General features: G+C 30.4%; 1 protein-coding gene across 8 annotated transcripts in view; it reads right to left on the bottom strand.

The window, feature by feature from the left end:
• Positions 1 to 19,418, bottom strand: part of Hr3 (nuclear hormone receptor 3 ROR-beta) — a 115,325-nt gene that overhangs the window by 22,134 nt on the left and 73,773 nt on the right. For 7 of the 8 annotated variants that reach the window (XR_015545009.1, XR_015545008.1, XM_087405932.1 and 4 more), the window contains one exon: positions 7,830 to 8,057. Coding sequence is in view for 6 of the 8 variants with exons in the window: in XM_087405932.1 (XP_087262058.1) it covers positions 7,830 to 8,057 (228 nt within the window). In the remaining 2 variants the exon portion in view is untranslated. Of the gene's footprint in view, positions 1 to 7,829; positions 8,058 to 8,641; positions 8,967 to 19,418 lie in introns of those variants that run through there. The other variant, XM_087405930.1, reaches the window with a different exon arrangement.

Raw genomic sequence — 19,418 nt, 5'->3', positions numbered from 1 at the left:
TCTCACATCGCCGGTGAAGAGGAGAGTAAATATAAAAAGTTACTAAAATAAAAAATATTAAAAATAATAATATGCTTATATATATATATATATATATATATATATATATATTTATATATATAACATTAGTTTGTATTGATGGAAAAATTTATATGACACTATTGTGTCTAGTCATTGGGAACTGTATTGTGTTTCATGTATCATTTCTAATATATTTTGAGAGCAATTTTAATCTCAATTTTCTCAAGAACTGACATTTTTCAATAGTAAAATTTATAGCAAACTGACATTTTACATTCGCGCGCATTTAGTGTTGCAAAAATATTACTTTGAAGAATTTATTACTTTTTGATTGCTTTGTAGACATTTAGTTTTTGAGTTCAAAATTAAATTTAAAATCACGTGGAACACAAAGTTCAAATTTTAATTAACAAAAAAAATCCTCCATATTCTCTTTTGCTTAACTTTGACAAATACGAAGATTAAATTTTATATAAATTAAAAAAATACAGGGTAAAATTAATCTTAACAGACAAATATTTCGAAAACATTCAATTTTTCCAAAAAAACATTCTAAATAAAAGTTGCATGTTACACCGTCACCATTGTACGCTCTCTCTATAACATATTTTTATTTGGAATATTACTTGGTAAAATTCCATATTTTCGAAATATTTGTCAGTTAAAATAAAATGAATCATTCTGTATATGAATATATCATTTAAAAATAAAATTTTTTAGTGTATAATTTTGTAATTAGAAAATTTTCGTATTATAAGCTCGTTTTTGGCCGGTTTTTACTTTAAAGTTTATATACTTTCAATAATGAATCGGTTATAATTTATTTAGAAAATTTTCTTTTAGACCATTTTTCATTGCGCATTTTTTGGCACGTAAAAAATAAATTAATTTGACAAAACATGTTTCTTATTATTATATCTGATTAAAAAAAGTTATCATAGTTTAAAAATTAAGAAAAACGTTAATTAATCAAAAGCAAAGCATTCGTTTAGATTTTTCTTCACATATTCTAATTAGATTAAAAAGATTTTTCGAACACTGTCTGCGGTAGCAATGTATTGTTGATTTAGTGGTATCCTGTCACTACACGCATATAGTCACGCGCGTAAGTCTCATGAGGGTGGTCGAGGGCTCGAATGACAATAGGGGGCGAGGGGTTGATAAGGGGGATAGCGATGTCAGCGGCTAACCGAATGGCTATCATGTGGAGGCACGGCGAGGAGAAGAGGGAGGAAGCGGAGGGTGATCGACCGAATGCGGATAAAGTATGGACGAGAGAACGAGACGGAAAGAAAAGGAAGGAGATAGAGACGGAGATGGCAACAGGAAGAGTATGCACTAACCGGTAGCTTACGATGCACTTTCTGGCATTCTGTGTGCGCGCGCGCGTGCATGCACGCTCACATGTTGAGTAGAAACGATGTATTTGCAGCTTATCGCGCCGGAGAGTAAATAAAGCGATACTGAATCTGAAATACACGCCGAGACGGTTCCCGTTACTGAATCCTACTTTAATCTTTTCGAGTCCGAGTTCTCATTTTGTTAAAAGAAATCTCTATGTCACGAAGTGCTTTTTAGCATCGTGATAATTAAAATTGATATAATTTGAGTAAATTTCCCGTGCATCTGAATACAATACGTCGTGATAATGAAAGCAATAAAACGTGCATCTAGTAAATATAATATGTTGGAATTAATGTAATTAATTAAATATAACTTATAATTAAATCGTAACTTAATTAATAATTTTATTTATACTTAATTATCATCAAAATATATTTTTCGCATATGTGTCATTATTATTTTAAAAATAAATTTTAAATGCGTATATTTAATATAAGTAAAAATTAAAATTAAAAATTCTAATTTATATTCTTAAATCATTTCAAAATGCAAAAAATTTAATGATAGATTTAATCTCAAGCATTAATTTATTTTAAGCATTGAAAACATTGTAAAATATGTATGTAAAATATATTATAATGAATAACATTTTTACTTGAATTCAATATACATACATTTCTTCGCATGAGAAATGTTATTAAATTTAATTAATTGTCAACAAATATGCAACTGTTATAGATTTTATTTTATGATGAAATTAAGTGTGTAATTTCATTATTGTAATTAGCATTCTTATCGGTAATACATGACTTTTTAATTATACATATAAAAGTTACTTTTTATCGATTTTAGTCTATTCATTGTATCTTCTATGGCAAATAACTTTAATGAACCAGGCTTGAATGTGAATCGCGCGACGTTATTTGTCCGTAACCAGATAAAAAAACCGCGTTTGATAATTGGCCATCAAAAAGCAGGAAGTTGTGGTTGTGCCCGAATATCGCGGCTGAATATCATCCGATCCATATGAAATGGAAAGACATTCCACGTTGTTGACTTGACATTGCACAGTTATTTATTATAAAGCAAAAAAGTATAATACATAATTAAATTAGAGTGATTAGAACATATAATATAAAGTATTAATAATATATTATAATTATAATGTATGTTATATTATACTATATAAATAAAAAAATCTCTTGAGAAAAATTTACTTTAAATAAAGTTAAGGTTTTTAAAAATAATTAAGAGTTTACTTAAAAATTTTTTGAGGTAATTTAAAGTGTGTAAAATATTAATCTAAATATAAGAACTTTAAAGTATTTCAGTGCTGACTTAAAAATAATCTTAGAAAAACTGAGTTTTATTATTTTCATCACATTTCTGGGATTTTTAACATGCTCATAAGTTTGAAAGTAATGCTAAGTCGACATAAAGTTCATTCGCGAACAATACGCGACAGCGCCACTAGATGAATGTGACGGTGCTGCACTTTCTCGTAAATAAGATTCATACAATATGGAATAAAAGGCAGCGTTATGAAATTTTTTATTTATGTTCTTATAAAATAATTTTTTTGATGGCAAGCTATCTTATAAATAAACAGGATTCATCTTGAATTTTAAACAAACTTATAATTTTACAATTATTATTTTAAAGAAAATCTTTAAAATTGATATTTATTCTTAACAATTTTTAAGTATTTTACTTTAATAAACGTTAAGTTTAAAGTTACTATGATTACATAAAGTTTAAAATTTACCTTTCCTATTTCTTAGGTTTTCTTTTAAATTTACAGTAAATTTTAAGATTTTTTAAGTTTTCTAACGTAAATTTTCCCAAGGGATATAACAAATTTTAAAAATATATAATTTTCAAGTAAATAGATATCAACTTTTTAAATAGTATATTAAAAAACAATTCAGGAATAAAAAAGAATATAAAAAATATATAATTTTTTATGTAAATAAATATCGATTCTAAATTAAAAATATATAAATTATTTCAATCATCTTAATTAATAAATTAATTTTTTAAAGATTTGTTTAAATTTTCTAAAAATAAATATAAGATTTTTAATTATCAAAATATTATTGAAATTTATAATAAAACTCAACTAGCTCTTATATTATTTATAATTCATGTTCTAGCTATTTTTTCATTATTAATTTTATATATTTTATATATATATATATATATACATATAATATATATGTATATATATACACATATATATATGTATATATATATATATATATATATAAATATATATATAATATATTTCATAATGTTGAATGTAATCTATGACGTTTCCAAGATCTTTGATCGTTCAATGCTCGATTTAGATTCACGGAAGTAACAATCACAGAACAATAAAAATAGCCGGCGCATAAAAAATTTATGCTGTATTACGATTCCCAGATCAGGTTTATTCGTCGAACGAGTAGAGAAGTTCAATGACGCGAGATCAAAAAACGAAATAAATTTGCTTGATTAATAGTACTATACATTTTGTTTCATAATGTGTTAAAAAAGAAATAACAATGTATCAAAAAATGCTTGAAAATGAGAAAAAATGCTTTCAAAGGTATCTAGAAATAAATATTTCCTGTAAAAATTTTAAATTATACAATTTTGTTAATTACATTATTAAAAAATTCAATTAATGTTACCTATATTTGTGTGTTTACCTATATTGTGCGGAGATACGCTCCATAATAAATTATAACATTCAGAATAACATTCATTTTATTAATTACTCTTTGAAGCTTAATTTCAAGTTCTAAACATTCTAAAGAATATGTAAAGTAATTAGAATTTCTGTCAATCAATTAACATCTAAAACACAATGAGAAATAAAATCCGCTTTTGATGTATGTATCTTTTAGAATATTGTATGTATCTATCACGATAATTGCAACATGTCGTGTATTATTATATTCGTGTACATGGATAAGAATCTGGTTCATCGTCTCCTCTACATGTCGCGTATAATCAATGCATCTTAAATCTCTCCATATAAACATTTATCCACTTGATACACTATTATAATACAATAAATAGTTATTTTGTTCATCAACTTAAGTTGGTTATTATAAAATTTTAGTTTATTGCTTGTTATTATCATAAAAAGAAGAATAAACTAAATGTAGAAAATTATACAATATAATTATATCTTATTTTTAAGATATTTAATTTTCAATAGTTAGCTTTGAATTTGTTTGCCTTCGAATTTTCTATGCAATTCTTGAAATAAATTTAATCCATCTGCCATTATATTCTTACTATTTTGATACCATCCGAATCTTATTGTAAAAGGCAGAGCTTAGTACCAAAAATTTATTTAATATTAAATAACTTACTTTTTAATATAATAAGAAACTGACAAAAAACATCTTGTCATATTTTGAATAAAAACTCAATTAGAAGTAACTTATAATTATTTTTAAAATAAACCGTTCATATAATTTTTAATTTCATGCTAATATCAATTTTAATTTGTTTTAAGTATATTCTTTTTCAATGATTATTTATTGTAAAAAAATGGCAATTTTTAGTTATAAAGAATTCAGATGAATCTCATATGAATAAAAAATTAACTGTTCTCTCTGCACAGAATATATAATTAATATAAAATTCTACGAGCAAAAATATATAATAAAATTATCATACAATTTTATATATGTCTTATATAAAAATGTATAGAGAAAAAGGTGATATTATATGATCCTTATATTTGTCATAGTGTTGTTTAATTTTTAAATTCTAAACTAACTCAATATGAAATATGACTCAATATGAAATATTTATTACCTAGAACATTATTTATAGAAATGTAGCAACATTGCATAATATCTCAAAGAGGAATGGGAGTGGAAATGTGGCCTTCTACAAAAATAGATTCAAAAAATTGGTTTTGGTTAAAAAAAAACATAGTATTTACAAAATTAACAATAAAGTAAAATATTGCAAAATGTATGCAAATATATATACGTAAACGTAACTTCTTTCGCATTTAGGCTCTTATAGTACATATATATAACATAAATTATAGATTAATAGTAAAACTATAATCAATTTATCAAATAATTATCTTGATATGAAAATCTCGAAAAAGGGAGAGGATATCAGCAATCAACATGCTTAGGAGGCCATATTAGCCAAATGTCATGCTATCGTTTAACTTTGTTAACTCGAAATGTACATATACAGCTAAAGTTAAATAACAAACAACACTTACATATACATATATTCGTGTGATACGTTCGAGTTTAAGAAGAATGAGAAATAATGTGTAATTAAATGTTAAAGTATACTTAAAAAATGTTTCTAAATGCATGAAAAATGGGCTATAATAAATGCTGGTTATTATATATTGACATATTATAGCATTAGCATTAGCGTCTTGGTGTAACGGCGAGCTATTGAACAAATAACTCCATAAATAATCACTAATTTGCCACCTAATAGCGGAGATATTAAGAGCGGCCATTATACCTACACTAGCCATAATACTATGTACTCCTCTAATTATAATTATATAAAAATAATAAAATACTGTAATTATTATGAGTTATGCCATTCACTCTTATCGGTATCTGTTTAAATTTTAAAAAAAGCTCTTCGGTGACATAAAAGAATCAACAATACGAGAGATTTCATTTGGATCTAGGACTATCATCTCGATCATTATGTTTTTGACCGGCTTTATCCCGATAGGCTTTATTCGTTCACCCACGAGGTATCTTCTCATTTCGTCTTGACGGCCTTGTCTATTAATATCGCAACCGTCTTCGAGAATAGGCTTCGGACAGCGGCGGTTTAACGCACTGAAGACAGTTCGTGACTCGCCCCGATAAAGTGCAACGATGACTCGTCGTAGGAGGAGGAGAGACGGATTTTGATAAGGGGTCGTGCACCCCGAGTTGGCACGCGTAGCGTCTTGCTGCAATCGGTATGCATATAGTTGCCTTCGTCAACCGCTGACGTTTCTTCATTTTTCGTGCGAAACAATCGATTTCGCATCATGCGTAGTACATTACGCAATTTATTAAGAACTCATAGCTTCCTTATATACTCATTATTTAATTTGTCTGTAATTTAAAAGCTAGAAGATAATATAACATTATTATTTAATTCTAAGCTAATTATAATTAATTGTTCTGTTTTTCGAAATTTTCGAAAGAATTTAAGAATTACATTCTGATCGTTCCTTATTTCTTGAATAAATAATATTTTTGTATCAAACAAAAAATAATTATGCCAGATGAATGCATTTTAAAGATTTCTACATTTTTCTGCGTTGTATCATATTCGTTTATACTGCATTATTATCTACATCGAATAAATATCGGGTATCGGTACTGTTCAAGCATGTCAACATCGCGTCCCCGCGTTATAGTCCTTCAAACAAAGAAGCTTTTAAAGAGTTTGTATGACGCGCTGAGCTATCCGCTATTTCCTGCTGATCTCGTAGAACTATATCGTGCAAAACTTGTTTGAATAGACCACAAGAGTGTGAAATGATATTGTGTATTCTATGCATACTATTTAAAAACTACTATTTTTAAATTTAATTAAGTTTCTTGGCTACCAAATTATAATGATACGTTTTTTATACACTGAAAAAAATTTTAATAGATCTATTTTTTTTTTTAATTAGATCTATTTGAACAGTAATATTTCTTTGCTACAGAAACCATCATTTTAATTTAAGTATCATCATTTCATAAAATAAATATTCATTTATTATAAGTAAATGTTTAGTTAATACTATTATAATATTCAAACAAATATTTATTAAAATTTAGTAAATTTTTTTCAGTATATACACACACACACACACACACACACACACACACACGCACACGCACATGTATATATATATATATATTAATTCTTAGTATACACACAATGTGTGTATACTAATAATGTGTGACCGTTTGTGTCCCAAGTTAATTTTCATCATTATTTACAAGTATATAAAAATTATTAAATTATTTCTATACATACTTTAACATCTTCAAAAACTGTTTGTACTAGTAAAATTGTGTATTTAAAAAAAAAAGTAAAGAATAGAGACCATTATCTCGTGCCAAGTGCACTTAATATTTCAAAGGAAAGAAATGCACAGGAAACAAATGACTCAATCGCGTATATTAAAAGTTTACACAACCCACACACGCATATATATAAATTCTTTTATAAACGAAGAGATATGACAAGATTCATAATCTTGCCATATATGTGTCTAATCAAGCCATGGTGCAAAAGTAATTCTTCCTATATAAAATTTGAAAATGTTAAATGTGAATCGTATACTTTTCTAACACGAGAATAATGTGCGAGGAGAAGATATAAAACTTTACATCTTTCCATTTCGAGAATCCCACCAAGTGACAAGAACGATTCGTCTCTCTGAAAGAAGGTGACGAAAGGTTGGAGCAGTTGAAAGTACTCACCATCTCTTGACATGCCGAGGCGTAGGCACTTTTGCAACCGACAGTACTGGCACCGGTTTCTGTTTACACGGTCGACCACACAATTCTTGTTCCGCGGACATTGATAGTTGACGACCGACGACTGCGACCGCCTGAAGAAGCCCTTGCAGCCCTCGCAGGTGATCACACCGTAATGTACACCGCTGCTCTTGTCCCCGCATACCTTGCATGGGATTATCTCGATCTGAGCTGTAACCATAAAAGAAACGAGCAACTCAATTATGAGCTCAAATCAAAATGTTTTGCAAAATTTTCCCTTGCTTCATAATTCTTTTTATTTCATAGTATAGATAATACTATATCAAACTTCAAGATTCATTCATATACATCTAGCAAAATACTAACGGATTTTCTTTTTTCTGCCATCTTTATTATAATTCATTCTTCACTTCTTTGAAGATTTCCATTAAATTATTAAAAAATTGAATTCTCTGTGTGTGTAACGACATATTATGATTTATTCATCAAGAATATATTACAAAATACATTCTTACCGTACTTATAAAATAAAAAGTAAACTTATAAGTAATATAATAGAATTCTCTAAATTATATATGTAGTTCTAAAATTCAAATCGATGTATAATCGCAATAAATATATTAATTTTGAGCCGCGCATATAATCGTTTTATTCTTTATTCTTTATTAAAGTGTTATATCCATTGTGTTAATTGCGAATCGAGATTTGGAAGTAATCGAAATTATTTTAAGAAGTTTTAATATATTTACAATCCAACTGTAAATATGTTACCTAGTTGATTTCTTTAAATCTACCTCGTATCGAATTGGCATGCAGTCTACGATCATCGAGGATCGCGCTGCCAGCATCGGAGAGAGGCTGCGCGGATCTCTCTCTCGATCTCGATCTTTCCGTCGGCTGAGGACTCGTACTGTCCGCACCCCACGTAGGCCCGCCAAATCCTGACAGACTTCCCTCCATTTACAGATATTTCTTGCTGGTTTCATTTACGATCTATCGTGAAGACAATACCGGCTCGATTCTGAAGATCCACATGTATGATTACGATCGAAATCAGTTGTCCGTGGACTGGACGTCCTTAATTAGTCTTTAATTGAGTCTTTGTCTTAAATTCACACTATTCATTTTCACGATATACTTTATGTGGAGTATTAGATAAAAATACATAGCCACTCTTAAAATACGTTCGTTGAATTGTTCTTTAAGCAAGTAATAATATTTAAAAAATTAATACAAAGCGATGTAAAATATTTTGAAGACTAAGTTTATTATTATTGGATGTTTTGATTTTGAATTGTATTGAAAAACAAAACTAGCGTAAATTATTTTCTTACATACTTTAAAGTTCTTACTTTAAAGTAAGAACAATATTACGAAAGAAATAATTGAAGAAATTTTAAATTAAAAAAACTTAAGGAAAACTTATGAAATTCTGTTTTGGCAAAAACAGAACTGAGTTGTTTGTTAAACAAGTTTGTGAGTCTCAAAATCTATCATTTTTTTATCTGCTAGGGTTAGATCAAATTCCTCTTTTCTTATCGACGCTGACAAAGATAAAGGCATTCAAACATACATTGTGTAATCAATCAAATTGTGCAATTTAATTCGATTTTCAGTAATCACTGGTATAAACTGTATGACATATATTTATATTAAATTCACAAGATAAAAATCATCTTTTAGAGTTAGTAATTATTGAAAATTGTAAGTTCGTAAAGTTTTAGTCTCAATTTATTAAAGAATGGACTCGTAGATTTTATTACTCTATATTATTAATAAAAAACGTACTCAGGCATTGAAACAAAGAGATATAAGAACTTTTCACTCGCGCGATTCTTCAGAATTATTCTTTTAACTTTCCGAAAAAATGAATCGGTTATTTCAAAAAAATTTGGGAACTCTCAACGGCAGGGCTTGTTAGCGGCCAGAAAAAAATTCAGTGTGATGAAAAAAACAGTTTCGTAAAGCGAGGAAAAAGGGTGGGCGGAGTGTCGTGATTATTCGCACGTGCGCGTGTGCGTGCACGGAAACGAGGATTCGGTGCGTGGCCGGTCCCCAGTCTGGATATATATCGCCCGAATACGCTTCTCCCGTCCGGCAACTCTAGCGCCACGAGCAGAACATCGAGGCGCTTGCACCATACATACGCGGCCGAACATTACATAACCGAGAACGATGAACCCAGAGTACAGTCACCCGGCACGCTCGCATCTTCGACGTGCGTCATGCGGAGAGCGCAGCGTGCAACGGCAACGGTGGACAGGCATTATACCCGGAACTCCCGAAATCGAAATAGTCGCCTTCCTCTTATGCCACGTCGATGTATTGTTGTAGTTCACAATGTAGTTCTTTGTTATTGGTATATGAAAAGTCACCAGTTGTACAATACAGCTAAAATAATATATGAGAATAATTTTAATATTTATTACGTCTAACAAAATAAAGTGTGTTCTTAGTAAAATGATTGTTATAAAGTAATTATCCGCGAATTTTCCTAAAAGAATTTTTTATATTGTCTTTCGAATTATTTTGCATCATTATTTCGCTTCATTATTTTTGGTTTGCTTCGTTAATTTCTTTTTTCACAATGACTAAAATAGCTTATGTCGGCAAATGTTTTCTCTTACTTTGTATGAGAGTTTTGTGAACGCATTTTTGTTCGATTTATCTTTTATCGGAGCAATTTCGATGTAGCGTTTTTTTTTTCTATAGAGAATAATATCTTATACCAAATTTGTTAATATATAGCTGTGCAATAATCACAAAGCACTGGCATTGCCTTTTTCTTTTGATTTATATATAGAGTATATATAGATATATAGATTATTCCTATTAATATTTAATGCAACGTAATCAAGCAAAAATAATGTATATACATACACATGTATATATAAAATATATAGTATAATATTGTTCATATCGTTGCCATTATATATCGTTAACCTATTTTTTTATTTTAATATTCCTCATTATTATAATTACTTCATTTTGCTCATAATAAGCTTTAGCCAGACTGAGATAAAAAGAGGCAATAGTGCTTCGTATAAAGTCTCTTTGTAAGTTAAGTTATATATCTATGGAAATTTTTCCATGGAAATTGTTGTAATATAACTTTACTGGAATAAGCAGACGTTTTAGCAAACAGACTGGAACATATTTTTCAAGTAACATTTTGAACAAATTACGACAATCAATCTAAGAGCAAGCAAACAAAAAAAAGCTCGATAAATTTTCTTTAAGAAAAGTGAGAAATTCAGAAGTAAGAATTTGTGCGTTTTACTCTACATTAATCGACGTAATATAAAGTGTCATAGAATTATGCGCATAGGATTCGTAAATATTGTTAAATATCTACTTCCCATCGTGAAGTGAAATGTTATCTTATTTTCTTCAAGCTCTTATCCGCACACACAATCTGAACGAGCAATTTTGTCCACCGTGTAGTCGCGCGACTACACGAATAGCGCGCAAATCGCGAACCGCGCGCAAGCGCGACAGAGAAGTATATGAGATCGCGCGTGTACGCGCAACACGCGCTCTTCTTCGCGATTTTCCACCTGGAGACTTTCCAGCCGCGCAATTCGATCGCACTACGCGTTTTCGTTGCATACGTTTATCACACAAGTACACACAGGACAGACGATATACCACTCGCGCGAATCCACGGGACAATTTTCGCGCGACGAGCAGAAACGGAAGACGGTGCTCGCGTTGATGGAAAGCGAAGAAAGATGGTCTTCGCGAATTGATTCACGTCAATAAGACGATTCACTCAGACTGACGCGGTGGACTTCCGTTCAACGCTTGCGTGCTCCAAACGAGGAAATCTTTCCGGAGGTTGTTTCGAAGAAACTAGTGCAACGATAAAGAACGTAGCAGGATAAAAAGAGAGAAAGCGACGAGAAACATGAGGAAAGGTCTGCGTAATGTTAATACTACGCGTCGCGCAGTTGGCGTGGGAGCACTCGCGGCTACACTCTTCAGATTTCTTTGGTTGTGATCGAGAATTTCGGGAAGCATCCGGAGCGTATATGACCGCGAGCGAAGAACGAGTATACACGCGGTGCGACTGCGTTCTCTCTCTCTCTCTCTCTCTCTCTCTCTCTCTCTCTCATTCCTTTATACTTCTCTCTCTCTCTCTCTCTCTCTCTCTCTCTCTCTCTCACGAGGAGAACACCGACCTCATCGCTTGCGCGCGCGGCCGGAAAAACTTGCGGAAAGTTCACGACTGGCGGTATGAATATTTTGGGGATTTTGACGAGCCAAGGCGGCGGCAACGTGTCGGACGAAGAAGGAAAGAGAGAGAGAGAGAGAAAGTGAGAGAGAGACGTACTCTCCACGCGCGTCTCAGAAATAAGAGAAAGACGGAGAAAATGTCAGTGAGATAAACGAAGATAAACTGAGAGGTAAAGGAAGGAGTGAAAGGAGGCAACGATAGAAAGAGGGAGAGCGAGACGGAACGAGGTGTTTTTCGAGGACCGGCGTTAGCGGGCTGGCATCTCACAATATGTCAGAACTCCCCGCGCCCCCCTTCATCGCGCGACGATGCGGCGGGTCACTGAACTGCGCGCCTCCACTGATGATGGCCGAGTGCCTCACCCTTTGCTCCCTCCACCCCCTTACCGCACCGACAGCGCCACTGCCCCCACCGCCCCCGCGCCCGCGCGTGTCGGAGATTCGCGAGTGTAGGCGAACGTTGCCGGTGACGGTCGACCGTCATCGGAAACGACCGAGAGCCGCGCCGGCTGGATTACGAGCGCATAGCGCGCGCTTTCCGATCTCGACTCGTGCGACGCGTTTGCTTTATTAGTGCGCCTTGTTAAGGTCACTGGCGTGCTACCTAAATGCATGAGTGTATCGTGTTTCCTACATAGGAAACGTGGCTCGCGTAATTTGGGGATTTGGGGATTTCATGGCGGGGATAGAATTCCCGGTTTTCTTTTTTTTTTTGTTTTTAAAGAAAAATTTGCTAATAAAAGTAGATGAAAAGATAAAAATAAATTTTTTTTTTAATTTTCTAAATTAATTTTTTCTTAAGAATGCATATTTTTTAACAAGATAAAAAAATTATAAAGACATAGATTTTTCTATATTGTATTTGTAAAAATAATATAAGAAGTTTGGCGATGATTTAGAACCTGGATAAAAAAAATTATTTCGATAAATAATGTTTTTAAAAAAATCATTAAGATAAAATGAGAAAAAATTTTATATATAAATTATAAAATGCTATTATTAAATATATAAGTATTGCCTTTTTATTAAATGTTGATGTAAATAACATTCATTTTTATGAGAAGTATAAAAAAATTTTCAATGTAAGTCACTTTTTATGGAGACTATACACCTGATATATTTTTAATGATAATTGAAACAATACAAATATGTAGAATTTTTTAAATTGTTGATTAAAATTAATTTAAAAAGTTGATGCTTATATATTAATTAATTTTATTTCATTTGATGAAATAAAACCAAGCATATTTCATTTTAATATTATTTTAATTAAAAATTTACTTATTAGAATATCTTGAAACCTAGCAAGTTGTAAACTGTATGATAGAGTTAATAAAATTTCTAGGAAGGAAATATTTAAAATAACTACCTGTATATATATATGAATAAATATTTTAATTTATTAATTTTTAAGTCGGTTAACTCATACATTTATATATTAGCAAATAACAAATATTACAAATTTAATTTTTAAACCATTTTGATTAATTTTTTTGGATCTATATCCTATATCAGCTGATTTCATTGCCATTATTTTTGTGCCTCTGTAAAATGGTAGATGCAAAGAAAGACTTTTATCTTTCTTTAGAATATCGATTTTATCTCTAAAAATTTCTCTCCCATGTATTATATGCTTTCTCCATTGACATCATTATATGATCTCATCCCTTTGTTCCTTTCCGCTTATACGTTCATATCACAGTCATCCCTTTTCGAAACTTCGTCCTTGTACGTATTCTCTCTCTCCTCTCAATTTTTCCCTCATATTTTCTCTCTTTCTTTCTCTCTCCCTCCCCTTGTGTTTTTGCCTGAACACGCACCGGTTTTATCCATCTCCCTAACGTGCGCGCGCGCGCCGTTCTTTCCACGCCATTTTATTCTTTCCTTCTCTCTTCATTCCCTCACTATTTTTCCTCCCCTCCTTCGTTGTTCCTCATTGTCCTCGCTCACTACTCTGCCCCTCCCTTCTCGTATACTCACCGCTCACTCCGAACGATTTCCTCCGCCTATCCCCCTCGCCCGCGCCGTGTCCCTTTCGCTCCTTCGCTCATTTATTGCATAACCGTGCACGAGGTTGCCAACCTGCGCCGCGTAATACTCTATAAATACGTTTCGCAAATAAATATTCGCACGACGATATGCATGCACGCGAGTCGACGAATGCAAGGCGTCGTCGTTGTCGTCGTCGTCCGTCGTTGTTATTGTCATCGTCGTTGTTGTCGTCAGTCTGCCTTTTCCACCGTGGAATTCAACATGTGAGATTAGCGATAGCGCGAATGGAGTAGATAAGCTGATTTTTGATAACAAAATGCGCGCCAGTGGTTGCGCATACTGATCTTTGTGTTTACGCTGATTATTTAATAAACGGGCGAGACATGAGAGAGAGAGAGAGAGAGAGAGAATCTCAATGATTATTGTTACATTTGTTGTTTGATATTCATCAAGTATAAACCGTGGAATTTCGATCAATTACTATTTATAGTATCATAAATTTTTGATACAGATACAGATTAATTTGGCCCAATTTCTCTCTCTCTCTCTTTCTCTAATTAATTTAAATAGAGTGTATCAATTTTTGATATTATAAATCCTTGATATCAAGATTTTGACACATTATTGATAGCATAAATCGCTAATAGTACAAACTTTTTATCACTAAGGATCAATTTCATCTTCGGATAACCTATGTGATAATTTTTCTAATGAATAAACAAAAAAGTAAAAGAGAATAATGGAGTAAGAGAGTAGAGATTTGAAGTTTATCAAAAAGTGAAACGCAGCCTATAGGATATTTTAATATAAATCTGTTAAATATCATAAGTTCTAAATATCATCGAAAGAGATTGTTATTTTTCTAGATCTTCATTATTATGAATGTTTCCACGTTTGTTTGAATAATTCAATTTAATTACATACAATTTTCTATTAAATTTTTTAGAAGAATTTTAGAAGAAAAAATGAATATTCTGTGTAACCATACCGAAATTTTATCGATAAATTGCATACGGTTAATTATCGAAATAGTTAATACAGTTAACAGTTTCGTGCGTTCCTGCACGCTTAATTTATATACTCATATATCTTGAAAAGATAAAAATATTTTTCCGACTCAGCTGCGTAACTACTCGAACGTAATGCAGATACGCCTGAGTGCAAAGGGTTAACGTTGCCGCTCGCTCACTCGCTCACTCGCATTCATGCGACGCTCAGGCTGACGTCATTTCTGACCGGTCCCGAGACGACGAACTTTAAGACAGGCATTTCCGAGCGGGATAATAAACGCCGAACGCGTAATTCGTGCCAAGTCCGTTCGTATTGCTCTAACTACGATATAGCAAGCAATACGCTGGTGCGTGTGTCGAGCGTCATCTCGGAAAGCTCGCGAGGTTCAACGACTCTCGGTCTATTATCCGTCGTATGAGCGACGCGCATTGTTTGGCGAACGATCGTAGGCGATATGCCGAGATTTTGACGACGCAGATCGTGATGACTAAACGGTTACTCTTGTTAACCCATTTCACCAATGAAGTACATAAGCAGAAGAGAATGTAGAAATGTAAAGCAGCAGAAATGTATCGTACATCAAGATGTGATCCTAATATTCTTTACGAAAATATACTTGATTTATTATTATATAATTTATACATATATTATTTCAGTTACAAGATATATTAATATTTGATTTTATGGAAAAATATTATGTGATAAGGTTTTCCTTTTCGGTATAATACTATATTAAAATATGTTGTGAGTAAAAATAGATATCATTTTTCAAATTAAATATGTAAAGATTCTTCTCTGTCTTGATATCTCAATTATATTATTTTTAATAAAAAATAATAATAAGATAAAATAATTAATAAAATCTCTAATGTTTTAAGAAAGTCTAATTTTAATTTGAATAAGTAAAACTCCAAATACTTTGTGTGTATCAATTTGCCTCTGTAATTATTTTTATTTAATTTAATTGTTTTATCTAATCTCCTGCTCAAGTATTGACACTATATGTTTAAAAAACGTTTAGTCAAAATGGTTTTAATGTTATATACAAACGTTAAATAGACGTTATTAACATTAAATATACATTCGTTAAACCATCAAAATATCAACAAGAACGGTTTTTTAAACTAGTAAAAAAATACTTAATGAACTATTTTTGTAATGTTTATTAAATAGTTAAAAAACGTATCAAACTTTAAATGTTTATCTTTATACATATCAACTTTAAACGTTTATTTTTATACGTCTATTGCATGATTTCGAACGTTTATCAAATATATTTTGATCATAATTATGCGCTTGAGTGGCATTAACAAGATTTAATTATCAATTACGGATGAAAATTTGGAATTATCGAAATTTGAACTAGTGTATGTCCAAATAAGGTATTATTTCGTTAAAGTTTAAAAACAATACGGACTTGATTGTTGGCCGTAAATAAAAGTTATAAACTGCTAAATATGAGTAAATCTTAATTAAAAAATTTAATATTTCGCAATTATCAGAGCGAATCACAACATTTACACCAGTATTAACCATGGAATGCGATATCGATATTACAAAATGATTATCATAACATCATAGTAATATGAGTGGATTATTTATTAATACTATTTATTCTTATTCAATTAGAAAAAAAAGCATTTTCTCTTGAATAAATACAGATTTTGAACGCTTATCGATAACGTTTGTAATGTCGATGCAAACTCGATGCCAGGTGATAATACTGTTTTTCTGTCGAGCGACATATATATATATCGTGACGAGAATATAATTGTCCTGCTTTTCCACATCAAACTCTAAGTGAATTTAATTTACAACACACGACGAACAAAAATTGATATATTAACGATATAACGTTACACAAAGTATGATTTCTTGTACACACTTCTTATGCCTTTCTTGTTCAAGTTAATTTTAAATTAAGTCATGCCCATCTCGAATTTATCTTTAATTTAAAATTACGAATATAATTATAATTGTGATTGTATGTAAAATATAATTTATTTTTTATTAATTTATAATAATATTATAATTATAATTAATTTATATAATTTATTTATATTATATTGCTTATAATGTTAGATTTTTCTTAGAGAAATTAACTTAAATAGAAATCCAGGACAAATTTTTTAACATTTTCTTATTACATTTTGCTATTTTTCTTCTCACTTTTGTTTTCTTTTCTGGTCAATATTTTTTTTTTAATATTTTATATACATATCTATAATCTTTGCTTAGATCTTTTATATCTGCTTACACAAGTATCGAAAAATACGCCTTGCATTTTTGCTTTTATTAAATTAACAATGCTCGAATTCTGTATCAAATTGATATGTATTGTATTCTTAAGGGACCTCATGTGTCATAAATAACTGTATTTTCTGTCGCGTGTTGTGACTTACCTTACCGTACCGATTGCTTTGCGCTCTGACCTACATTTGGGTCGAGATTCACGTTCGCCACGACCATCTACTGGCTCCATGAATGCACTCTAGGAACTGAATATCGCACTACGATGCGAGAAGTCAAGCACGACAATTGTTTTTAAGTTTCGTAAAAGCGATACTCGAGTTTTAAGATTACATCATAAAGGCATACATTTGTGCATACAGCTGGCACATGTTATTTTATAGTATTAAACTTTAAATTTTGATAACATTATTAATTCAGCGAATTTAATCTGGATTCACATAAAGATAAGTAATATTTATACAATCATTTTTAAATATTCTATTTTACAGTATAGCATATTTTATCGCCTAGTTAATTTTATTTTTGTATAAATCTTTCTAAATGTTATTGATTGCATCTATTTTTGTATTCTGTCAATATCATGTTTTCACGTATATTTCATATTATATTTTATTAAAAATTCGTCAAACCACACAATTTAAAGGTTTTATCAAAAGTGATAAAAATTTGCTACTATAAATGGTCATGTAATATTCGCAATAGAAAACGATTCTCACAAGAGAAACATTAAAAGCAATCGCTTAATGTAAATTTTTACTAAGTTTTAACATTTTTACATGTCTCAAAAAAAGTCCATTATACGTCTTCAAGTTAAAATTAACATTTTATTTTCTACAGCGTACAATCAAATTATAATTTTACGTTTTGTTGTTTGCTTTTAAAACATAAGAATTTAAATTAAATTTTCATTATCAAAATAATAATTTGAAGATTTATTGTAAGTTTATTTGTAAGTTTGTTCGACAAAAATTTAAACAGCAACGTAATACAAAATTAAAAGATACTCATGAAGTTATAACATATGCATATTTATCAAACAATAATAAATAAGTACTAACTTAATTATCATGATTAATTTACAAGTGGAAGTGATTGTTAAAACGAGGTCACAATTACAAATTTAATATAATAATCATCTTATTTCTGATACTTTCAAAAATACTTTCGATGAATAATTTAGTCATTGACGAAACGAAACTGCTAAAAGTTAAGAGGTTGAACATCAAAAGTAATTGCTGTAATGGGGTCAATTTTAAATCCAATGATAACTGTTATATTCTTGATATTCTTTAATAATTTACAAGATATTTCTGTTAGAATAAATCTTCATAGTATCATAATAATTAATAGTTAACTCCTAGTCAATTATAAAAAATTATCCTTGGAATATACATTGCCATTTCTTCAATACCTACTATAAAATCATGTATTATTAAACATTAAAAGGTTAAATTTAAATCAATCCCTTGTGTAAAATAACATTTTATTATTTTTAACTTTTAAATGTGTCAAATGTATTATTTTAATACAAAATTGTTAAAAAAACAAATACATATAATCAAGCATTTCTGTAGTTGGATTGCTTAGTTTCAAAGTAAATAGCGTTCATATTATATATACTTGGTAAATAATACGAGTCAAATCAATACATTACTTGAGTTAAATTGTTTAACTCCATTGTTTTAATTGAATTAACGACATATTGAGCAAGAGCAGTACCGATCTGTAGGAATGATTAAAAACATTTCAAATCCGACATAATTTGACAATTGAATATTTTACTAATTTGACAATTGATATTTGAAATATTATGAATTTAATAGCGTAAAATAAGGTAAAAGCCAAATGTCTTTTACATCTTTCTGATATCAATATAAAGCAGTATCAATAAAATATCAATTTTTTTAAATAAAAGCATTTCTTATTATTACTCTCAGGAACTTAGAGCTCAAGAGCTGAAGCAACTGCTCTATATTATTACAGAAAATAACGTAAATATGAAGAGTTAAAAAATAAAAATAAAGAGTTAATGTTATTCTAACAGTTCCGGCCAGAAGATCATCAACGGCACGAGATGAC

The sequence above is a fragment of the Acromyrmex echinatior genome, chromosome 4 (genome assembly GCF_024713525.1).
Source record: "Acromyrmex echinatior isolate Ae372 chromosome 4, ASM2471352v2, whole genome shotgun sequence".
NCBI lineage: Eukaryota > Metazoa > Arthropoda > Insecta > Hymenoptera > Formicidae > Acromyrmex > Acromyrmex echinatior.
Note: the sequence above shows the minus strand (reverse complement) of the source record. Positions and strands in the feature narration are given on the sequence as shown.